General features: G+C 39.3%; 1 protein-coding gene and 1 long non-coding RNA gene across 11 annotated transcripts in view; one reads left to right on the top strand and one right to left on the bottom strand.

Moving 5' to 3' along the window:
- Nucleotides 1-25,279, bottom strand: part of ZFP14 (ZFP14 zinc finger protein) — a 97,588-nt gene that overhangs the window by 20,841 nt on the left and 51,468 nt on the right. For 4 of the 10 annotated variants that reach the window (XM_044256488.1, XM_044256489.1, XM_044256493.1 and 1 more), the window contains exon 1: nucleotides 2,403-2,442. Coding sequence is in view for 3 of the 10 variants with exons in the window: in XM_044256492.1 (XP_044112427.1) it covers nucleotides 17,104-18,461 (1,358 nt within the window). In the remaining 7 variants the exon portion in view is untranslated. Of the gene's footprint in view, nucleotides 1-2,402; nucleotides 18,462-25,279 lie in introns of those variants that run through there. The other 6 variants (XM_044256490.1, XM_044256491.1, XM_044256495.1 and 3 more) reach the window with 3 other exon arrangements.
- Nucleotides 2,554-3,643, top strand: LOC122911622. Its single transcript, XR_006385498.1, has 2 exons — nucleotides 2,554-2,665; nucleotides 3,594-3,643. It is a non-coding gene; the product is annotated as an uncharacterized LOC122911622 (long non-coding RNA).

Genomic DNA, 25,279 nt, shown 5'->3' with positions numbered 1-25,279 from the left:
GTTACTGAGTAAGTCAGGAGGAATTTTTTTTAAAGTATTCATAATGATATGACTTGGCATACTGTTATAATTAATTACGGATACAGGCTTTTGTGTACCACTTTCAGGATACAAATCTTAGCTCTGCCAGTTATTAACTATGATTCTGGACATGTCACTTAACTTTCCAGCCTTAGTCACCTCCCATTAAAAAATGGGTGATAATTATAGATTCTAACTCAAAAGGCTGTTATGAGGATTAAATAAGACCTCACATAAAATAATGCACTTAAAATAGCAAATAAACAGTAAATAAAAGTCAGTTATATCACTGAAAATGAAGAATAGTACATACATTTTCCATAAAAAACTTGAGCTTCTCAGCCCTGCTCTTATGCTAGCTAATAAATTTCAAACTTCACATTGATAAGCAACTCCTCATGATTAACAACAATTTACAAAAGGGGGTTCAAGGATGGATGAAGCCAAAGTGGGAAAATACAATTTTTGGATCTGGGTGATGAGAAAAAAGATGGAATTACAACATAATAGTAACAATTAAATCTACTGAGTACTTATTTGTCAAGCACTCTCTGAGGACTTTATATATAATTAATTCATCTTTTTATAGCAATCCTATATGGCAGTTTCTATCATTATCCTTTCACAGATGAAGAAACTGTGGCACAAAGAGATGAAATAAATTACCCCAATTCCACCTAGCTCTATGTGGCAGTTTTAAGCTTGTAATTTAGCTTCACAACTCAACCGCCTCCCCTAAGACCACATAAATATAAGACCACTCATGCTGTCAAAAACTTCAAACCATTTCTCAAATTCCGACTAACATCTTCCATTCCTTTCCCTCGTTAACACAGACCTCTCCATTAAAAACCCTGTCACATTACAACTTCTTAAAAGCCTCAAAAGCAGAAAACCCTGTCACCAATCGAACTATCTCCTACCTTTGCCTGCTTTTGAATTCAGGACAGTGGTAAAGATCAAAGACATCTAGCATATGATTCCAACTAAACTGTGATCCTCTCAACAAATCGAAGCCTAAAATAAAGCCCTGCGGTTGGCCTCCCTTCAGGAGGTTTACTTGCTAGCCATTTAGACAATTTGAAAGAAACAGCTCACAGAAGGAATTAAATGACTGCCAAAGGCTCATGGGAATACCCATTGGAGAGGAGGCAGGAGGTAACCAGATGGCCCCTATCATTCACTGGGAAAGAAGAGCAAAGCACCACGGTCTATGGATAGGATGTTTCCAGCGTTAAAACCTAACCAGCAAAAGACCACCTGGAACAAGGTTGTACAGTCCAACAAAATCAGATTTATTGACTTAAGAGAAGGAGGAAATTCCACAGGAAGGGTTGGAACGCAATGGAGGAGGAGAAGAAAAGCTCTCTTGTAAAGGGCTGAATTCCTACGGAAGGATTTTGAAGGATGTATGAGAAGTAGGGAACAATTCCGGAATGGTTGCGGTTTTCTGTGGTGAGACTAGGAAAGACAGAGATTAATTGGAGATTAAGTATTATCGTGAAGGGAAAGCAGTTTAGCAACTGGGTATCTCCAGCAATAAAATAAAAAATGGCAAAGCAAGTCTGGAGCATCATTGGTAAAACAGCTGTAATCTCTCAAAAAGGGATTTGCTATAGCATTTTACAACTGCTGCATGAATAATAACTTTCTATTATTCTCTTTTCTGTCTCTTCTCTCCCAGCTGGATTAATGCAAGGGCTGTTTTTTCTCTTTTCAGTCCGCACGCATTTTTCATTCTTTCCCAGGAGATGCAAAGGTTTCCATGCCAGAAAAAAAAAAAAAGTTACATTTCACGAACAAAGGATATAGACATACAAATGGTTATCTTCTCTTTTCTCGCTCCTTCCTGAAGACTGGCAGGATTGGGGAAAAGACACGGGAATCCTGAGGCATTAAGCCTTTCTTGGAACTCAGCCCGCCTTGGCTAACTCAAAACACACCCCCGCTATCACACTTGCTCCCACCAGCCACCACGCACAAAACCCGATGGAACTAAGGAGTCCGGGGTTAAGCTCAGCCTTCTCGGTATCAGAGAAAGGCCGAGTACAAAGGCCAAGTCTGGAATCTGTCTCCGAAGTCATGGTAGTTTCCTTACGAGGGAGCTCTGATTAAGCTGTGGTTCTCAGAGCTGCAATTCTCAAGACTGCGTCTTTTTGTTGGGGGCCTTTACTCTGGGGTTCATACATCTAACACGGAGCCATTCTGGGCCGAGGGATATGTACAGCCCTTAAGCGGAAAGGGAAAGGACGCCTCAGGGTACCCGATGCCCAGTCAGCGTCACAAATTCCACAAGTCAGTACAACCCGGTTCACACAGAGGCCCGCGCCGCCCCCGCGTCGCCCCCGCGCCCATTTCCTCAATGCACGCGACCAACTCACCTCTCCAAGCCGACACCAGCTAGAAAGCCGGAAGGCAGCAAGGAGCAGAGGCCTGTGGGAAATGTAGTCTTCGGTAGGGAGGTCCCGCCCCCGCCCCAAATTGCTGCGCGGAGTGCGCAAGCGCGGGTACTCTCGCCGTTGCTGAGGTGATCGCTGGGAAACCCTTGGGGGTTGAGGGTGGGCTACCAGGGGACGTGCTTCACGGATTCCCGCGACCAGGAAGCGCGTTCTCGGAGCTTGTCGTGCTTGTGGCAGAAACACTGGTATGTCTTAGCTGAGTCTTAACACCAGCAAACACATAACGTACCTACTAGGCGCACAGCAGGTGCTCAGTATATATGCCCAAGTAGGATGTGGATATATGTCAAGCTCTGAATAAAAAATATCCCCAAACCGTATCAGAACGGAGAGCGGACGACACAGTAAGATAGCTCGTGCTTGCTCGAGCTCTCTCCTTCCCTTCCTTCCTCTTCTCGGTTTTTTCCTCCTTCTTGGCAGTTGTGAACAAATTGTTCTATAAATTCTGTTGGGTTAAGGTGATCGATAAAGTTGCCCCCCCCCATCGGCCATTTCTCTTTCCTCAGTTTTTAGTTCCCAGCCCTCAACTGCCATCCCCAAGCAGACACTCCTCGTTTGGTGAGAAGATCGACAGTAGCTTAATGCTGTGTCACAATGTGCGCATCACTCACCTCACTTTCTCGCATTATTAGGCATTTTATCATCTCACATCACAAAGTGAGTAAGGCAAATAAGATATTTTGGGAAAGAGAACACATTCACATAACTTTTGTTATATTGCAAAAGCTTTGCAACATACAACATAGTTATAATTGTTATATTTCATTATTATTTCTGTTAACCTCTTACTGTCCCTAATTTATAAATTAAACTTTATTATAGGTACGTATGTATAGAAAAAAAACCCAGTATATATGGGGTTCAGTACTATCTACCCTTCCAGGTATCCCCTTTGGGTCTTGAAAAATGCCCTCTGTGAGTAAGGGGGGACTAATGAGTTGTCATTCAGATGTCCTTTATTCTTACTGATTTTTAAAAATGTAGTAATTAGAGTTATGAGAGAAGTGTGTTTATTTCTGTTTTCCCTTTAGTTCCATCAGGTTTTGTTTCAGGTATTTTCAAGCTCTGTTACAAAGTGCATACATTTATAATGTTTTTGTCTTTCTGATGAAGAGGATTGAAAAGTGAACATTAGGAAGAGTATCTTCAGAAGTCTTTCTCAGGTGAGTAATCATTGAATTCGTTATGTTCTGGGTTCATTCAGGAAAGGAATGAGATATAAGCCCACCAGGATTTATCTACCACTGCAGCGTCCTACCCATCTCAAATATTTTGATACAGTAGTTAATAGATGGAAGAATTTGTTCTTCTCTCAAGAATATAAAACTTAAAAAAAGAATATAAAAATTGGAAATTATTTGAAAATGTCAAGGCCAATCTTATTCTCATTTTGCAAATAGAAGAATATATCTGAAGTAGGAGATACATGAAAACTTCAATTTTAGATTTGTCAATTTCTCCCTTGAGTTGGTTTAGTTTTTGCTTCATGTATTTTGAAACTCTATTATATAGTATATTCACATTTATGATTGTGTGTCTTCCTAATGAATTGATCCTTCTATTATGAAACATTTCTTTATGTCTCATCTTAATGTCTATTTTGTCTAGTATTAGCATAGTCACTTTAGTTTTCCTATGCTTACTGCTTGGCTAGTATATCTTTTTCCATTTTTTTTCCTTGCATCTACCTGTGATTTTATATTTAAAATATGTTTCTGGTAGATACCATGTGATTTGAGTTTCACATTTTTTATCCAGTATGATAGTATCTGGTTTTTCATTGAAATACTTATCCATTTATATATATGTAATTATTAATTTGATTGGATTTATATTTACTATTTGGTTGATTTATATTTGCCACATTTTTATTAACTATCCTTTCCTCTCTTTTTTGGAGAACTGATGAATTTTTTCTGGTATATTTGAATTTTTCTGTTGGCTCTTTACTATACCTTCATGCATCTTGTTAGAGGTTGCTGTAGGGCTTAAAATATGCACCCTTATTAAATATAGTTTACTTAGAATTAATATTGTACCATTCTGTGTAAAGTATAAGAACCTTGTAAACAGTATCATTTCATTTGCGCTTCTTATTCCTTTTTTTAAAAAAGATTTTATTTATTTGACAGAGAGATAGAGAGATCACAAGTAGACAGAGAGGCAGGTGGAGAGAGAGGGGGAAGCAGCCTCCCCGCTGAGTGGAGAACCCAATGCAGGGCTCCATCCCAGGACCCTGAGATCATGACCTGAGCTGAAGGCAGAGGCTTAAGTCACTGAGCCGCCCAGGCGCCCCTACACTTCTTATTCTTTGTCCTACAGTTGTCATACTTTTTTTCAGCTACATACACTATAAACCCCACTATACAGTGTTGCACTATTTTGCTTTAAATAGTCATATATTTTATAATTTTATAAATAACATTTATTAAATTTAATAACATTTAAAGAAGAAAACATGTTTTATATTTACCCACATATTGACTATATCTGATGTCTGTCCTTCCTTCCTATATTTTCATCTAAAGACAATTCTCTTCAACCTGAAGAATTTCCTTTACTATTTTCTAAACTGCAGTTCTGCTAGTTATAATCTAAATTTTAATTTATCTGAAAATATCTTTATTTCTTCTTTGTTTTAATTTTTTATTGACATATACTGTATTATTTGCCCGAGGGGTACAGGTCTGTGAATCATCAAGCTTACACATTTCACAGCACTCATCATAGCACACACCCTCCCCAATGTCCATCACCCAGTCACCCTATCCCCAGCCCCCAGCAACCCTCAGTTTGTTTCGTGAGATTAAGAGTCTCTTATGGTTTGTCTTGTCTTCATTTTAAAAGCATATTTTCTCTGGAAACAGAATTCTGAATTGACATATTTTTCTTTAATTCTTTGAAGATGTTATTCTGTTGTCTTTTGGCTACTGTTGTTTCTAACTAAGCGTTATTCATACTTTTGGTCTCCGATATTTTATGTATTGTTTTTCTCTATCTGATTATAATATTTCTGTTTGTTGAATTTTGGTAGTTTGGGTCATAATTTAATTATGATCAAATTTAATTTAATCCTCTCATTCTAGAACTTAAGTTATAAGTCTTATAATAATTTAATCTTCTCATTCTAGAACTTAAGTTATAAGTCTTGTTTCATAAGTGCCTTTGCTTGTTTTTTTCAGTCTTTTTCCTTTTTAAAGTACTTCAGATTGGATCATTATTGATCTATCTTGGTGATTACCAGCTATTTCTTCTGATGCCTCCCATCTATTCTTATGCTCATTCAGTGAAATTTTCATTTCAGTTTATTCTGCTATAAAACTTGCATTTTCTTTTTTGAAGATTCATTTATTTATTTGAGAGAGAGAGTATAAGTGGGAGGCAGGGCAGAGGAAGAGGGATAAGCAGTCTCCCACTGAGTGGAGAGCCCATACAGGCTCTATCCCAGGACCCTGAAATCATGACCTGAGTTGAAACCAAGAGCCAGGTACTTAACTGACTGAGCCACTCAGGCGCCCCATAAAACTTCCATTTTTAGTTCTATTTTATACATTCCGTTTTTCTGCTGGAATTCCTATTGTTGATGCAAAATGAACAAACCTTTTAGAATCTCTAAGAAAGAGAGTTTTATTTGACCCCAGGTTAGGACAGCTGCCCAGGAAATGTTTTTTCATGCTCTTCACAGCAAAGAAAGTGCTCCAGAGAATGAACAGTTTTTACAGGGTTATATAGTTTTTTACATCTTGTAAAAGCTCACAAAATTATAATTACCATATACGCAAGAATTATAAATTTTAAGGTCAAGAAATGCAGGGACTAGGAACATTTATCAATAAGTATCTCAAGGAGAAGATGGTTTTCCTTTAGTTACTCATTCACAAAGCAGATGTATAATGCAAGCATGACAGACCATAAATCAGGCTTTTGGTTTGAACAAAGTTTATATAAGTCATGCTGACTTAGAAAGAAATCTAAAATGGCTTCCTTTGTGTATCAGGCCCCTAGAGAGTTTGTCTCTCGTCATTGTCCATTTATTCAGTATGACTATATTTTCCATTAAGTTAATAAACATATTTATACTGCCTTCTAATTCTAATATCTGGGTAATCTCAAGTTCTATTTCTACTGGTTGCTTTTTTCCTGCTTATGGATCACATTTGCCAGCTTTTTTGAATGCCTAGCCATTTTTTATTGTATATTATACATCATAGATACTATGTTGTTGAGAGCTTGGAATTTGTTATCTTACTTTAAAGAATATTGATTTTCTTTATAGTGGCTGGTTAATTTTCTGGCAAATCAGTTTGATCCTTTCAAGGACTGCTTTGAAGCTTTCTTCTGGTAGCTTCAGAGTAGCCTTTGCTTTAGGTCTAACATAGCCCTACACTTAAAATGTTGACTTTCTAGGGTATCAGCCAACTATGAGGGTGTTCAGAAGTGTTTATCCACTCTGCGTGTTTTGAATTTCCTGTTTCCCAGCACTGTGTAACTTCTAGAATCACTGTTCAGCTCACAGCTCTCCAGCAGTTGTTCTCTGCTAGGTTATATAGAGTCTCCCTGTACGTGCACAGCTTAGTATTAAGATTTTAAGAAGATGCCTATGCATAGTTCTGGGACTCTTTCTTTGCAGAGAACTATTTTCTTGATCCTGCCCCATAAATTCCAGTCACCTAAGCATTCCCAAACAGTTTTTTTTTTTTTAAAGATTTATTTACTTATTCATTTGTCAGACAGAGATCACAAGTAGGCAGAGAGGCAGGCAGAAGAGGAGAAGCAGGCTCCCTGCTGAGCAGAAAGCCTGATGCAGGGCTCGATCCCAGGACCCCTTGGGATCATGACCCGAGCCGAAGGCAGAGGCTTTAACCCACTGAGCCACCCAGGCACCCCTTAATTTTAAATCTTTAATTGTAAATCTTAATTTTAATTAAGAACAAGTGAAAAATTGAATTTATTATAATGACACCAGAGTATTTCAAGGATCCTAATGGCAGAAAGTGTCTAGACCTCAGGAATTTGGAACAAAGCCCACCCAATTAAGCCTCTAAATCTCCCACCCCGCCTCAGTTCCCCAATCCCTGAAATATTAAAAAAGAAAATGTATGCATAAAATCAGATTAATCTTCAAGAGAGCAGACTGGGCTTTTTTTATTCTAAAACCTTAATCTGGTTTTATGTCTTCTTTTTCTTTCCTAAGGAAATGGAGACAGTGGCACAAACAATAGAAAATTCAAGCTAGGGCATCTGGTTGGCTTAGTCAGTTAAGCATCTGCCTTTGGCTCAGGTTGTGATCCTACAGTCCTGGGATCAAGCCAACATGAGTCGGGCTCTCTGCTCAGCAGGGAGTCGGCTTCTCCCTCTGCCCCTACTTGTGCTCTCTTGTGCTCTTTCTCTCTCAAATAAATAAAATATTTTTTTAAAAAGTCAAGTTCAGGGGTGCCTGGATGGCTCAGTGGGTTAAAGCCTCTGCCTTCGGCTTGGGTCATGATCCCAGGGTTCTGGGATTGAGCCCCACATCGGGCTCTCTGCTCAGCAGGAGGCCTGCTTCTCTTCCTCTCTCTCCCTCTGCCTGCCTCTGTGCCTACTTGTGATCTCTGTCTGTCAAATAAATAAATAAAATCTTTAAAAAAAAATAAAAAACAAACTCAGAGTTGCTCCCAGAACTCTACAAAAGAATAAAAATGGAAAACTTGAGAGAAAAATGACATGTAAAAGGCAGCTCCAGAAATTCTGATGTCTGTCTAATAGAAATTCTAGAAGGAGACACCAATAATAATGAAGAAGAGGGAATTTTGAAGGAAAAAAATGACAAGGAAAGAAATTTTCTTGGTGAAAAAAAGACACATTTTCAAGTAAGACTTGTAAAAAGCTAAACTTTCGCTCTATTTGTCAGGCTAGTTTTAAGAATTCAATATGTATTGGGGTGCCTGGGTGGCTCATTGGGTTAAGCCTCTACCTTCGGCTCATGTCATGATCTCAGGGTTCTGGGATGGAGCCCCGTATCCCCGTATTGGGCTCTCTGCTCAGCGGGGAGCCTGCTTCCTCCTCTCTCTCTGCCTGCCTCTCTGCCTGCTTGTGATCTCTCTCTGTCAAATAAATAAATAAAATCTTTAAAAAAAAGAATTTAATATGTATTAATTATTCCTCATAATTGGTTTTGATTCTCATGTGACAGACACAGAGGCACAGAGAGGTGAAGTAGCTTGCACAACACCACAGAGTAAAGGAGGAGGCAGAATGCAAACATTTTCTTTGTTAAAAAAAAACTTTTTGGGCACCTGGGTGGCTCAGTGAGTTAAAGCCTCCGTCTTCGGCTCAGGTCATGATCCCAGGGTTCTGGGATCAAGTCCCACCTCAGGCTCTCTGCTTGGTGGGAGCCTGCTTCCCTTCCTCTCTCTCTGCCTGCTTCTCTGCTTACTTGTGATCTCTGTCAAATAAATAAATAAAATCGTTAAAAAAAAAACTTTTTTTATTTTAAAATAATTTCTCCCTTACAGGAAAGTTGCAAGAATGCTACAATTTTCACCTTTCATGTAGATTCTGCAGTTGCTAACATTTATTGCATTTGTTTTATGATTACTTTTTTTTCTGAAAAGTTGTCATTCAGAAAAGCCAGTTGCACACAGAGGCTCCTTTACCTCTAGATGTTTCAATATATACATTCTCTTTCATAATCACAAGATAATGATCAAAATTGGAAAATTACACTGATATAATACTTTTGTTTGATCTATAAACCTTATTATTATTTCACAATTTTTCCAATAAAGCTTTCATAGAAATTTTTTTCTGGTCCAGGATCATCCATTATATTTAATTGTCCTGCCTCTCTTTTCTTAAAAAGATGATATTTATTTATTTGACAGAGAGAGAGATCACAAGTAGGAGAGAAGCAGGCAGAGAGAGCAGAGAGCCTGATGCGGGGTTCAATCCCAGGACCCTGAAATCATGACATGAGCCGAAGGTAGAGGCTTAACCCCCTGAGCCACCCAGGGACCCCCAATTGTCCTGTTTCTTTAGTCTCCTTTCATCTGAAATAATTCCTCAAGCTTTGTGTTTTCTGATCTTGACATTTTTGAACAGAAAAGGCCAGTTATTCTGTACAATATTGCTGACTTTGCATTTCTGCAATTTCCTTATGATTAGATTCTGATCATGCCATTTGGCAGAAATAGAACAGGAGTTGCTCTGTTCTTCCTAGTGCATTATAACCTGTCAAAAAGGAGACATCTGGCCCAAAATGGAGTTTTTATGCTAAAACCCATGTCAGCAAACCAAGACTTACTACCTAACCTGACCTAACAGTTTCAGCCCCCAGGAATGTAACCTTTAATTAGTCCATGTGGAATTACCTGTCGCACTGGTGACAATCTGCTCTTCGACCCCTTCAATTCCTCTTAGAAGTTGGTCTTACCTGAAACAGTGCATTCTTTGCTGATAACTATTTTCCACTCCCTTTGTTTTTAAAAACCTTTCCTTTTCTATAACTCATAGTAGTTCCTTTCTATTGCTAGATGGGATACTTCCCAATCACTGAATTATTGAATAAGGCCAATTTGATACTTAGTTGAATTTTTGTTATTTAACAAAACTGAGGTACAGGACGTCATTTGTCCCATATTGGTCATTTTAATGTATTTTTTTAAAGATTTTTTTTTAATTTATTTGTCAGATAGAGAGAGCAAGCACAAACGCACAAGCAGGCAGAGGCAGAGAGAGAAGCAGGCTGTTGCTGGGACTTCTAGTAATATGTTGAACAGTAGTGGTGAGAGTGGGCATCCTTGTTGTGTTCCTGATCTTCAGGGAAAAGCTCTCAGCTTTTCCCCATTGAGAATGATATTCACTGTGGGTTTTTCATAGATGGATTTTATGAAGTTGAGGAATGTTCTCTCTATCCCTATACTCTGAATGTTCCCTCTATACCCTATACTTTTAATCAGGAAAGGATGCCATATTTTGTCAAATGTTTTTTCTGCATCAATTGAGAGGACCATGTGGTTCTCTTTTTTCTTATTAATTTGTTCTATCACATTGATTTGTGAATGTTGAACCGCCCTTGCATCTCCGGGTTAAATCCCACCTGGCCATGGTGGATAATCATCTTAATGTCCTGTTGGGTTTTATTAGCTAGTATCTTGTTGAGAATCTTGGCAATCCATATAGGATATTAGTCTGAAATTCTCCTTTTTGATGGAGTCTTTGCCTGGTTTGGGGAACAAGTTGATGCTGGCCTCATAGAAAAAGTCTGAAAGTTTTCCTTCTGTTTCTATTTTTTGAAACAGCTTCAAGAGAATAGGTATTATTTCTTCTTTGAATGTTTGGTAGAATTCCCCCAGGGAATCCATTAGGTCCTGGACTCTTGCTTTTTTGGGAGGTTTTTGATCACTGCTTCAATTTCGTTTCTAGTTATTGGCCCGTTCAGGTTGTCAATTTCTTCCTGTTTCAGTCTTGGAAATTTATAGGCTTCCAGGAATGCATCCATTTCTTTTAGGTTGCTTAACTTCTTGGCATATAGCTATTGATAATTTCTTTTTTTTTTAACTTTATTTTTTTTAAAGATTTTATTTATTTGACAGAGAGAGAGATCACAAGTAGGCAGAGAGAGAGAGGAGGAAGCAGGCTCCCCACTGAGCAGAGAGCCCGATGTGGGACTCAATCCCAGGACCCTGAGATCATGACCCGAGCCGAAGGCAGCGGCTTAAACCACTGAGCCACCCTGGCGCCCCTGATAATAATTTCTGATGATTGTTTCTATTTCCCTGCTATTAATCGTGATCTCTCCCCTTTCATTTATAATTTTATTAATTTAGGCCCTTTCTCTTTTCTGGTTTCTGTTTCATTGATCTCTGCCCTAATCTTAATTATTTCCCTTCTTGTGTTTGGGTAGGCTTAATTTGTTGTTGATTCTCCATTTCTTTAAGGTGTAAAGAGAGTTTGTATATTTGGGGGTTTTCTGGTGTTTTTGAGTGAGGCTTGGATGCCTGTGTATTTCCCCCTTAGGACCATCTTTCCCGTATCCCATAGGTTTTGGACCAATGTGTTTTTGTTCTCACTGGTTTCCATGAATTGTTTAAGTTCTTCTTTGATTTCCCAGTTGACCCAAACATTCTTGAGCAGGATGGGCTTTAGCTTCCAAGTGTTTTAATTTCTTCTAAACTTTTTCTTGGAATTGAGTTCCAGTTTCAAAGCATTGTGGTCTGAGAGTATGCAGGGAATTATCTCAGTCTTTTGGTATCAGTTGAGACCTGAGTTGTGACCCAGTATGTTGTCTATTCTGATGAAAGTTCCATGTGCACTCAAGAAGAATGTGTATTCTGTTGTTTTAGGGTGAAAAGGTCTGTATATATCTGTGAGGTCCATCTGGTCCAGTGTGTCATTCAACGCTCTTGTTTCTTTGTTGATTTTTCTGCTTAGATGATCTGTCTATTGCTGAGAGTAGAGTGTTAAGATCCACTGCAATTAATGTATTATTATCAATATGTCTATTTTGATTAACAGTTGGCTTATGTAATTGGCTGCTCCCATGTTAGGGGCATAGATATTTACAATTGTTAGATCTTCTTGTTGGATAGACCCTTTAAGAATGATGTAGTGTCCTTCTGTATCTCTGACTACAGAGATAAATAAAATCTTAAAATCTAATTTGTCTGAAATGAGAATTGCTATCCCAGCTTTCTTTTTTTTTTTTTAAGATTTTATTTATTTATTTGACAGAGAGAAATCGCAAGTAGACAGAGAGGCAGGCAGAGAGAGAGAGAGAAGCAGGCTCCCCGCTGAGCAGAGAGCCCGATGCGGGACTCGATCCCAGGACCCCGAGATCATGACCTGAGCCGAAGGCAGCGGCTTAACCCACTGAGCCACCCAGGCGCCCCGCCCCCAGCTTTCTTTTGATGTCCAGTGGCATGAAAGATGGTTCTCCATCCCTTCACTTTCAGTCTGGATGTATCTTTAGGTTCAAAATGAATCTCTTGTAGACAGCATATGCATGGGTCCTTTCCTTTATCCAATCTGCAACCCTGTGCCATTTTATGGGAGAACTTAGGCCATTCATGTTGAGCGATTATTGAAAGATATGTCTTTATTGTCATCATGTTGCCTGTGAGGTCCCTGTTTCTATAGATTGTCTCAGTAAATTTCTGTTCTATATTTCTCTTTTATGGGTCTTTCTTCTCTTATAGAACCACCCCGCCTTTAATATTTCTTGTAGGGCTGGCTTAGTGGTCACATATTCTTTAAGCTTTTGCTCATTATCTCTCCATCCATTCTAAATGACAGCCTTGCCAGATAAAGTATTCTTGGCTGCATGTTCTTTTCATTAGTGCTCTGAATATGTCTTGCCAGTCCTTTTGGCTTGTCAGGTTTCTGTGGATGGTCTGACGTTATTCTGATGTTCCTCCTCCTGTATGTAAGGAATCTCTTACCCCTAGCTACCCTTAAGATTTTTTTTTTGGCGGGTGGAGGGGGCGGTGCCTGGGTGGCTCAGTGGTTAAAGCCTCTGCCTTCAGCTCAGGTCATGATCCCAGGGTACTGGGATAGAGCCTCACATCGGGCTCTCTGCTCAGCAGGGAGCCTGCCTCCTCCTCTCTCTCTCTGCCTGCCTCTCTGCCTGCTTGTGATCTCTCTCTGTCAAATAAATAAATAAAATCTTTTTTTAAAAAAATTAAGATTTTTATTTATTTGACAGACAGATCACAAGTAGGCAGAGAGGCAGGCAGAGAGAGAGGAGGAAGCAGGCTCCCCGCCAAGCAGAGAGTGTGACGTGGGGCTCGATCCCAGAACTCTGAGATCACAACCTGAGCCGAAGGCAGAGGTCCAACCCACTGAGATGCGCCCCCTTAAGATGTTTTATCTGGTTTTAAGATATGCAAGTTTCACTATCACATTCTGGGGGCGGGGGAGGGCGCACATTGGTCTGCCCTCTTTGATCTTGGGGGGTGTTCTCTCTGCCTCTAGGACACAAACATTTGTCTCATTCTCCAGATTAGGGAAATTCTCAGCTAGGATTTTCTCAGCTGTATCTTCCAGTCCTCTCTCTCCACCCCCTCAGGGATCCCAATAATTCTGACATTGGAATGTTTCATGGCATCATTTATTTCTCTAATTCTGTTTTCATGGATTCTAAGCTGTTTGTTCCAGGCCTCCTGATCCTTCTTTTCTATCAGTTTGTCTTATAGATCATTAATTCATTCTTCTGCCTCATTTACTCTAGCTGTTAGAGTATCTAGATTAGATTGGATCTCATTGATAGCATTTTTAAGTTCTGCCAGATCAGCTCTCACTTCTGCCCTTGGAGAATCTATGCTTCCATTAATGGTTTTCTCCAGCCTAGCTATTGTCTGCATAACTGTTACCCTGAACTCTATTTCTGACATCTTGCTTATATCCAAATCCATTAGTTCTGTGGCAGAGGTCACAGTCTCTGAATTTTTTCTTGTCCTGGGGGTTCCTCCTCCTAGTCATTCTGGTGAGAAGTGGTTGAAGGAATGTACAGAGTCCAGACTATTGACTACAATCCAAACAAGATGCACCTGTTTTATAGGGACCTTAGGATTGTTGGCCTCTTGTTCTTTCAGCTTGTCTTCTGGGGGGAAGGGGCCTGCTGTGCTGTTACTCAGGCAACCCTGTTTGGGCAGAATTGCCTTGCCCCCTGTGGAGGGTTGGGATGGGCTCAGTAAAGCTTTTGTTCTCTGGCGGCTTTCCCTGGTGGGTGTCTACGTCCCTTCCAACAGTCAGAGCAGAAGTGACCATATTCAAACCTCTCAGAACAGAGAGATTGCAGTCTGTTCTCCAGAAAGCCCTCCAGGTCGCACTGACTCTGTTTTTGTCTTTGCTGCTAAAAACTGCAGCATCCTGGGTTGTTCACTCCACAGGAGCACTCCCAGCCCTAGAAGAGCCAGAAGCTTAACTGCCTGATCCACCCAGGTGCCCCAAACAACTCTCCTGAGATCATGCCCTTGATTTACAAACCAACCAATCCAAATCCCCAAATGTTTCCTTTATCAAACTCTCAAACTAAGCCAATATTCCTCTTGCCCAAATCACCCCAGGGCCAGGTACCAGACAACTAGGGACCACCTCTATAACTCAGCCTGCCAAAATTATTAAAACTATGCAATCCCAAACGTTTTTAGTGTACTTACCAATGTCACCCATTCATGAGGAAAACTTTAGTAAAGGCTCTATGCCACTCTCTACCCTCTCCCACCTTCTGCCTCTCATGAGAACTGGGTACTTTCCCATGTGGCTCTGCAGGCATGCTGTGCCTCCTGTTTTTAGAGAACTTGGCATATAAACTTTTTCCTTCATGCCAGTCATTACCATGTCTGCATATCCTACCGTATTTGATTAGAACAAATCCTGGGCATGTTTTAACTCAAGGATCCCAAAACATTCCATACACTGCATTTAATTGATAGGTCTCTTAAGTCATTTAATTTGTAACATTATTTTTATTTTATCTTAACATATATTCATTAAAAGACCATTTATTCTGTGAAATTTTGTACATTGTGTTTAGTTGTTTGCTTCTTTGTGTCATTAATTTATTCCTTTATACCCCAAGTTTCCTGTAAACTGTTAATTAGATTAGAGACTAATTTATACATCTGGGTCAACATTTGGGGCAAAAGCACTTAACAAATGAAGCTATATTTAGCCATTGCATAACATCAAGATGCACACAGCCTGGCTGATATAATTGAAATGTTGATATAGATTAGTGTATTCTGTCATTCTGCTCCATTAAAAGGTTACTGTCAGTCTTTTTCACCTAAAGATCTTTGCATCCACCAATATCACCACCAAGATCCATTATTTCATAAAGTGATTTTTCACATTGTCACTCTTTTGAACTTTATTAGCTAGACTTCTCATAATAGCTTTTCTTCAACTTTTGGTTGTCTTAAAATATAGGTAATAAAGGAAAGACAAAATAAATACTCCACTTTCCCTCTTTATTTATCAATAAGTACCCTAAAATGCTTCATACCCGATCAGTGCATTTGGTCAGGGAAAAAAAGGAAGCTATCAAAGCCTATAGTGGTCTTGACAAAAGGACACAGCAGTCCATTTGGGGGGCCAAATTGGGGGGCCAAAAATAGGCCAATCTGAGCATAAAAAGGCTACAATATACTTTAAATAATCAACATGGGAGATATAATACAAGCTATTTTTAATTTCCAAATATTTTATATGACTGTTGATTTTAAATTAAATTTAGACTGAGGCCAGAGAATGTAGGTTATAGAATATCTGTTTTTTTTTTTTAAGATTTTATTTATTCATCAGAGATAGAGAGAGAGAGGCAGAGGGAGAAGCAGGCTATCCACCGAATAGGGAGCCTGATGTCGGACTCAATCACAGGTCCCTGGGATCATGATGGGAGCTGAAGACAGACTCTTAACTGACTGAGCCACAGAGGTGCCCCAGAATATCTGCTTGTTTGTTTTTTAAAGACTTATTTATTTATTTGACAGAGAGAGAGAGAGAGAGCACGCGCACAAGCAGGGGGAGGGGCAGGCAGAGGGAGAGGGAGAAAAAGCAGGCTCCCCAAGGAGCCCTATGTGGGGCTTGATCCCAGAATCTGGGATCATGACCTGAACCAAAGGCTGGCCCTCAACCGAGTCACCCAAGCACCCCAGAATATCTCCTTTTTAATGGACATATTGAAAAAGAATGTCTATATTAAAGAGTAAGTTATCTGAGGTTCAGTAAGGGTGAATGTTAGTGGAAGGCATTTCTTTCTTTGTTGCACCCATAGTCTTTCAAATGAATTTTCAAAGCAGTAATATTAATGATAATAATAAAACAAAATTTAGTGGCTTAAAACAACCATTTTATTATATCTCATCATCTTATGGGTCAGGAATTTGGGCAGGGGCTCAGTTGGTAGATTCATCTGTTTTATATGCTATCAACTGAAGTCAGTCTGGCATTCAGCTGCTGGCTGGTCTGGAGGATCCAACACTATTTAACTCAAATGTCTGGTATCTTGGTAGGCATGTATGGAGGAGTGGGCTAAGAAGGGTGCTCTTCCTTCCTATGTAGTCTTAGGGCTTCTTCTCCATGTGGTCTCTTCAGCAGAGCAGCCAGACCTTTTAACATAATTCAGGGCCTCAGCTTAAGAGAGCATTCCAAGAGATGAAATAAAATCTACCAGTAAAGCCTGGGTCCAGAAACTGGCACAGCAGTACTTCTTCTACTAGTCAAAGCAGTCATAGTCTGCACAGCCTCAAGGGAAAATGATGTAGATTCCAAGCTCTTGACAGTAAGGGAGAAAGTCAAAGAATTTACAGCAATCTTTATTCTGCCACAGTATTATATTACTATTTTACAAATGAAAAAATTTATAGCACAGAGCTGTTAAGCATCTTATCAACATAATACAAGTGGGAAAGTGACAGGACAGAGATGATGTGTCTCCCACATTTTGAGAGGATTGATAGGATTAGTTTTTAGGAAAAATGTTAAGTTTATCAGGTTTAAGTGATGGTGTAATACATTAAGTTAACATATCCTTTTAATGATACAAAACCTCTCATGCTAAGTCAGGTGCCTGTATGACAGAAGCAAAAAGGATTATTTACTACATTCAGAGTGTTCTACAAGACAGGATTGAAAAAGTATTTTATATTTTTACATTATGAATTTTCAGATGATGTGTAAGGTGTGAATGTTGTCTAAAGGCCTTCTTACATTCCTTACATTCATAGGGTTTCTCACCAGAATGAATCCTCAGATGCTGAATAAGGGATGAATTAAGTCTAAAAGCCTTCCTACATTCCTTACATTCAAAAGGTTTTTCACCAGTATGGATACTCTGATGTAGAGTAAGTTTTTGGCGTAATCTAAAGGCCTTCCCACATTCCTTACATTTATAGGGTTTCTCACCAATATGAATACTCTGATGTTGTGTAAGTTGTGAGAGTAATCTAAAAGCCTTCCCGCATTCCTTGCAGTCATATGGTTTAACACCAATATGGATACTTTGGTGCGAAATAAGTTGTGAGTAACGACTAAAGGCCTTCCAACATTCCTTACACTCATAAGGTTTCTCACCAGTGTGAATTCTGTGATGAAGAATAAGATGATAACCACGACTAAAGGTCTTTCCACATTCCTTACATTCATAGGGTTTCTCACCAGTATGAATTCTCTGGTGGAGTGTTAGTTGTTGTCTTACTCTAAAGGCCTTCCCACATTCCTTACATTCATAGGGTTTCTCACCAGTATGAAGCTTGTGATGTACTCTAAGGCCAGAGCCACACAAAAAGGCCTTCCCACATTCTTTACATTCATAGAGTTTGTCGGCAATATTAAGCTTCTGATGTCGAGTAAGGTGTGCATACTGTCTAAAGGCCTTTCCACATTCTGTACATACATAGGGTTTCTCACCAGTATGAATCCTCTGATGGAGAGTAAGTTGTCCGCGCACTCTGAAGGCCTTCCCACATTCTTTACATTCATAGGGCTTCTCACCAATGTGAATTTTCTGATGTACTCTGAGGTCTGGGCCACATATAAAAGATTCTCCACATTCCTTACATTCATAGAGCTTTTCACCAGAATGAAGTCTCTGATGTCGAGTAAGATGTGCAGTTTGTCTAAAGGTCATTCCGCATTCCTTGCATTCATAGGGTTTTTCACCAGTGTGAATTCTGTGATGGAAAGTAAGCTGTTGGCGTACTCTAAAGGTTTTCCCACATTCTTTACATTCATAGGGTTTCTCCACAAAATGAATTCTCTGTTGTGGAGTTAGAGATGTGTGTTTTTGGTAAGAGGACACTTTTTGAGATACAGTTTTAATTTGACTTAAATATCCCTCCTGTCCTTCAAATTTTCTTTTGGACTCCCAATCACTTTTTAAAATTAGGCCCCTAAGGCCATGGTTTTTTATTCTTTCCATTATCTTCCACTGGGATGAGTTTATTTCATAAATGTCATTTTCCGAAGAGAATTTCTTGGTCTCATACCTGGTCTCTAAATCTGAAAGAGTAAGAGAGCAAACACAGTTTCCTTTTTTCCTTTTTTTTTTTTTTTAAAGAAGTTAAATTTCTACAGTAGAAATAAAAAATAACTAAAGTAATACTCAATGAAATTCTAAAAACCAATTACACAATTTGAAAAAAAAAAAAAAGCATAAGGTCACACCAGGAAAAATGAAAGTTCATGTTAAGAAAGTGAGACTGGTGATTAGTAAACATTTTAAGGCAGTGGGTGTCAAAGTGAGATGTAGAATAGAATCACAGAGAACTTGTTATAAATACTGACTTTTATTTTTTAAAGATAAGAGAGTGCACATGTGCATGTGTGTGCGCACACACACACGCTGGAGCAGGGGGAGAGGGAGAGAGAATCCCAAGCAGACTCCCCTCTAAGCATAGAGCTTGACCTGGGGCTCAATTTCATGACCCTGAGATCATGATCTTAGCTGAAACCAAGAGCTGGTTGCTCAACTGACTGAGCCACCCAGGTGCCCCTAAATATTGTGGTTTAAATGCCTCCTAAACCACCTGGATCAGATTCTACAGTCATGGCCAGTCCTGTATTTATTCTTCATGCAATTCTGATGGAGATGAAAGGTTAAAAATTCACACTTAACTTTTTTCAATAATTTCTCTTTATTCTTAGACTAAAATAAACCTTGCTGTGGTTAAAAGCCTTCTGCTTACCTATAATGCATCTTCTCATTCTGCTCTATTTCCCACAAATCTTCTGCTTGGGTTCTTTGCCCTCTTGGCTACTTCTCATCCTGAGGTCTTAGGTTAAATAAAAGTCACTTCTTTTACGGCTGACTCTACTGTCAGGATGTACACCTATGTTCTTGTATAGGTATTACATATCAGCATATGTCTGCATTGAAATTATATATTTATAAATGTTTCTGATTATTGTTCTCCTTTCCTTACCCCTAGACCTCTTCAATGGCAAAAACAATCTCTACTTTACTCTTCATTAAAGATACATGCAGGGGAGCCTGGGTGGCTCAGCTGATTATAAGCATCGGCCTTTGGACTAGGTCATGGTCTCAGGGTCCTAGGATCAAGCTCTACATCGGGCTCCCTGCTCAGTGAGGAGTCTGCTTCTCCTCCCTCTGCCCCTCCCACTATTGTGCTCTCTCTCTCCCTCTCTCTCAGATAAATAAATAAAATCTTTAAAAACAAATAATACATTCCTAGCACAAAATGAGTTTCACTCATTGAATTCCCATTGTTATATACTCATTCTGAATATATTTGTCTCTAATCTCTTACATATTACAACAAGATTAAATAATTCCCGTTATTCATCCAAGCTCATCAAGCTAAATATATAAATGGAAAATGGTGGTTATATACTCTTATTCTCATACATCCTTTCATTGCTTTAATCCCTTCTCTATGTTCATATATCTATGAATAATAAACCAGTAGGAGAAACAGCCAGAGAAACATTTAAGTGCCGAATGAGTTATGTATGAGAGAGAAAAAGGAGGATTTTTCAATTATTATAATATGGTCTGTATAAAAAGCTTGAAATAATATAGACATATTCTACTAAAGCTGGAAATAATGAAATTTCAAAAACCCAAAAAATGGCTGTGTGGGGGACATTGGGGAGGGTATGTAATATGGTGAGTGCCGTGAATTGTATAAGACTAATGATTCACAGGGACGCCTGGGTGGCTCAGTTGGTTAAGCAGCTGCCTTCGGCTCAGGTCATGATCCCAGCGTCCTGGGATCGAGTCCCACATCGGGCTCCTTGCTCGGCAGGGAGCCTGCTTCTCCCTCTGCCTCTGCCTGCCTCTCTGTCTGCCTGTGCTCGCTCTCTCTCCCTCTCTCTCTGACAAATAAATAAATAAAATTTAAAAAAAAAAAAAAAAAAAGACTAATGATTCACAGACCTGTACCCCTGAAACAAATAACACATTATGTTAATTTTTAAAAAATGAATCCACTTGAAATTTTAGAAGTCTACATTAATTTTTTAATTTATTTTTAAATGTTCCTTTATTTTTTTAAGATATTATTTATTTATTTGAGAGAGAGAGAATGAGAGGGAGAAAGCACAAGTGAGGGGGAGGGTCAGAGGGAGAAGAAGACTCCCTGGAGAGCAGTGAGCTCAATCCCAGGACTCCAGGATCATGACCAGAGCCGAGGGCAGTAAATTAACCAACTAAGCCACCCAGGTGCCCCAATAACTTTTAGATTAATCAGGAAATAAATTCCAAAACAGTATTTGTGTTTTTTAGATAACAATGGCAATAATAATATTAAAATCATGTTAAATTAGTATCTACAAAATATAAGCAAAATATAAGCATAGTGCTTAAAAGAAAATTTAAAAACAAATATTTACAGCAAAAAACATGAGAGAAAAATCAATTAATAATCAAAGAAATCAGAAAAAGAATAAAGTAAACTAAAGCAAAACAGAAGAAATTAATCAGGGGCTCCTGGGTGGCTTAGTTGGTAAATGTCTGCCTTTAGGTCTGGTCATGATCCCAAGTCCTAGGATCAAGCCCCACATTGGGCTCCCTTCTCAGCAGGAAGCCTGCTTCTCCTCCCACTCCCCCTGCTGTGTTCCCTCTCTCACTGTCAAATAAAGCCTGCTTGTGTTCCCTCTCTCATTGTCAAATAAATGCCTCTCTCTGTCAAATGAATAAATAAAATCTTTAAAAATTAAAGAAGAAATTAATAGATATAAATGCAGAATTAGAAAACAGAAAAAAGGGGCGCCTGGTTGGCTCAGTGGGTTAAGCCGCTGCCTTCGGCTCAGGTCATGATCTCAGGGTCCTGGGATCAAGTCCCACATCGGGCTCTCTGCTCAGCAGGGAGCCTGCTTCCCTCTCTCTCTCTCTCTCTCTGCCAGCCTCTCTGCTTACCTGTGATCTCTCTCTGTCAAATAAATAAATAAAATATTAAAAAAAAAAAGAAAACAGAAAAAAAAGAACTAATACATAAAACAAAAACTTTGTTTTCAAGAAGCAGCAAAACAAAGTGTTAGTTAATATAAGGAAAATAGCAAGAAAGCACACAAATAAGAAATGGCAAAGTGAAAATAACCATGAATACAGAGGATAGCTGAAAAAAAGATTACTTTGCCAAAAAATTTTAAAACATAGCTAAAATAATAATTTTCTAGGAAAATATAATTTACCAAAACTGGCCACAGAAGAGATACAATGTTTAAACTTTAATTTTCATAGAGCAAATAGAGAATATGGTCAGACTTACCATCTCCTTCTCCTAGGAAACGAGCTTTAAAGACCAGCCCATCCAAATTCTATTTAGACTGAGAACTAAGAAAAAGGAGGCCTTCCAAACTATTTTCATAAAGTAATATTGTACTGAATAAAGATCACTCATAAAAAGAAAACTAGGGGCGCCTGGGTGGCTCAGTGGGTTAAAGCCTCTGCCTTTGGCTCGGGTCATGAACCCAGGGTCCTGGGATCGAGCCCTGCATCGGGCTCTCTGCTCAGCTGCTCAGCAGGGAGCCTGCTTCCTCCTCTTTCTCTCTGCCTACTTGTGATCTCTGTCAAATAAATAAAATAAAATCTTTAAAAAAAAAAAAAGAAAACTACATACAAGTTTTCTGAAAACTGATATAAAAATTCTAAACATTGGGCACCTGGGTGGCTCAGTGGGTTGAGCCGCTGCCTTCAGCTAGGGTCATGATCTCAGGGTCCTGGGATCGAGTCCCGCATCGGGCTCTCTGCTCAGCAGGGAGCCTGCTTCCCTCTCTCTCTCTGCCTGCCTCTCCATCTACTTGTGATTTCTCTCTGTCAAATAAATAAATAAAATCTTTAAAAAAAAAAAATTCTAAACATCTAATAAAATAGCACATTGAAAAACCCAGTATTATTTATTCAAAGAATTTTAGTGATCCAATATGGGGAAATCTATTAAAATAAAACATTTTTTATTTTTTAAAAGGTTTTATTTATTTATTTGTTTGCGAGAGAACAAGAGAGAGCACAAGCAGGAGAGGAGCAGCAAAGGAAAAGGGAAAAGCAGACTCCCCACTGAACATGGAGCTAGATGCGGGGCTTGATCCCAGCACCCCAAGATCATGACCCAAGCTGAAGGCAGACGCTTAATGGATTAAGCCATCCAGGTGCCCCTATTTAGTTATTTTAGAGACATCACGCCCACCCCCGGCCCCACTGAACAGGGAGTGCAATATGATGCAAGGCTTGATCTCAAGACCCTGAAACTGATAAACCTCCTTTTTACTCCTCAAACATGCAAAGCTAACTTCCTCCTCAGGTCTTTTCTGTTGGTTCAGAAGGCACTTGCCCTAGAGAGTCACATGGCTTAAGCCTCCATATCTCCCCTCAAAAAACCTTTCCCTCATTTGTCTATTTTTCTGTATGCATGTTATACTTCACTGAAAGTTACTCAAAGGAAGAAAGAAACAAAGGAAGGAAAGAAAATGAAAGAAAAAAAATAATTTTGTTTAAGATGTCTAACTCTGAGTTAACAGTTATCATTTTGGCTAAATACTTCCTAATTACACCAATATTATCTTATTCATTTGGAACCTCTGCATTTCATTGTTTTTTTCAGTATTAACAGTGGTAAATGCCATTTAATTACCTAAATGTGAAAAAGAAAATAAGTTAGGACTGGAACAAAAAGCGTGTTTCTCCTTCCTGTGGTAGAAAGTATGTCAGAAGAAATAACATTATAGACAGTGTGGGCACTGAAATGGCCCTATGACAAAACAGGGAACTCTTAACCTAAAATGAGTCTCCTCAGCCAGACCTGAATGTATAGAGAGCAAATACAAAATGACAACATACGTCTCTCTACAGAGAATTTTGAGGAATTTTTTTTTTTAAGTAGGCTTATGCCTCGCATGGAGGCATATTATTATTATTATTGTATTATTATTAGAATGGAGCCCAATATGGGGCTTGAACTCACAACCCTGAGATTAAGATCTGAGCTGAGATAAAAAGTCAGATGCTTTTTTTTTTTTTTTTTTTTAAAGATTTTATTTATTTATTTGACAGAGGGAGAGAGATCACAAGCAGGCAGAGAGGCAGGCAGAGAGAGAGGGGGAAGCAGGCTCCCTGCTGAGCAGAGAGCCCGATGCGGGGCTCGATCCCAGGACCCTGGGACCATGACCTGAGCCGAAGGCAGAGGCTTAACCCACTGAGCCACCCAGGCGCCCCTAAAAAGTCAGATGCTTAACCGACTGAGCCACCTAGGTGCCTCTAGGATCTTTTTTTAAGAAGACTTTCTAAAAGAGATGAAAATAGCACAGAGGTAGCAGCTAAACCATAGGATCATTCTCTCCATACTTTATGATACTCATGTTTCTTCCTAATATGAAGGTAGATATATATACATACACATGGAAAAAAGCAAAGAAAGATATTCTGTGATCTAAGGATCTATCTTCTAGAATAATTCATATGAAACTCTGATTGCTGATAAAATATATATAAATTAAAATGTCAAGCATATTTTTCTCTATAGTCTTTTCTTTCCCCAAAAAAGGTTTTCCAGACCATACCTAAAATAGCCTTTCAGCCCACACCGTTTTCTCTTCCCTTACTCTGCTTACTTTACTTCATAGTACTCTATTACCTGAAATTATAGTTTCTATTTATTTACAGTTACTATGTGTCTCTTATTACAAGGTAAATTCCACAGAGACAGAGACTTTATTGGTTTTATGTACTGGTATATTGATAGTGTCTAGCACACTGCCCAGCTCAGAGGTAGGTAGATAAGTCAGTCAGTCAGTCTGTCTATCTGCTATTAAAAATGCAAAGAATGGGACGCCTGGGTGGCTCAGTTGGTTGGACGACTGCCTTCGGCTCAGGGCGTGATCCTGGAGTCCCGGGATCGAGTCCCACATCAGGCTCCCAGCTCCATGGGGAGTCTGCTTCGCTCTCTGACCTTCTCCTCGCTCATGCTATCTCTCACTGTCTCTCTCTCTCTCTCTCAAATAAATAAATAAAATCTTTAAAAAAAATAAAAATAAAAAAAAATTAAAAAAAAATGCAAAGAAGGAGTGCCTGGGTGTCTCAGTGGGTTAAAGCCTCTGCCTTCGGCTCAGGTCATGATCCCAAGGTCCTGGGATTGAGCCCCACATCAGGTTCTCTGCTCAGCAGGGAGCCTGCTTCCCCCTCTCTCTCTGCCTGCCTCTCTGCCTACTTGTGATCTCTGTCAAATAAATAAATAAAATCTTTTTAAAAAATGCAAAAGAGGGCGCCTGGGTGGCTCAGTGGGTTAAGCCGCTGCCTTCGGCTCAGGTCATGATCTCAGGGTCCTGGGATCGAGCCCCGCATCGGGCTCTCTGCTCTGCAGGGAGCCTGCTTCCTCCTCTCTCTCTCTCTCTCTGCCTGCCTCTCTGCCTACTTGTAATCTCTCTCTGTCAAATAAATAAATAAAATCTTTAAAAAAAAATGCAAAAGAAAGCAGCTGAATATATATATATATATATTATGATTGTCAATAGGAAACAAAGAGAGCACCTCTCCACCCACGCCCCTTTCAAAGGGGAGGAAAATTTGAAACATCAACAAAAGAGTGGTAAATGAGATAAAGAAATAGTTCCATTAGTATCCCTAAGATCTTAATTTGCTCTTCATGCCTTGGAACTTTATTTTTTAAACTTTTTTAAAAACTTTAAGAATAAAAAACTTTATTTTTGGGGCACCTGGGTGGCTCAGTGGGTTAAGCTTCTGCCTTCAGCTCAGGTCATGGTCTCAGGGTGCTGAGATCAAGCCCCGCGTTGGGCTCTCTCCTCAGCAGGGAGCCTGCTTCCCTTCCTCTCTCTCTGCCTGCCTCTCTGCCTACTTGTGATCT

Source organism: Neovison vison, chromosome 7 (genome assembly GCF_020171115.1).
Source record: "Neovison vison isolate M4711 chromosome 7, ASM_NN_V1, whole genome shotgun sequence".
Classification (NCBI taxonomy): Eukaryota; Metazoa; Chordata; class Mammalia; order Carnivora; family Mustelidae; genus Neogale; species Neogale vison.
Note: the sequence above shows the minus strand (reverse complement) of the source record. Positions and strands in the feature narration are given on the sequence as shown.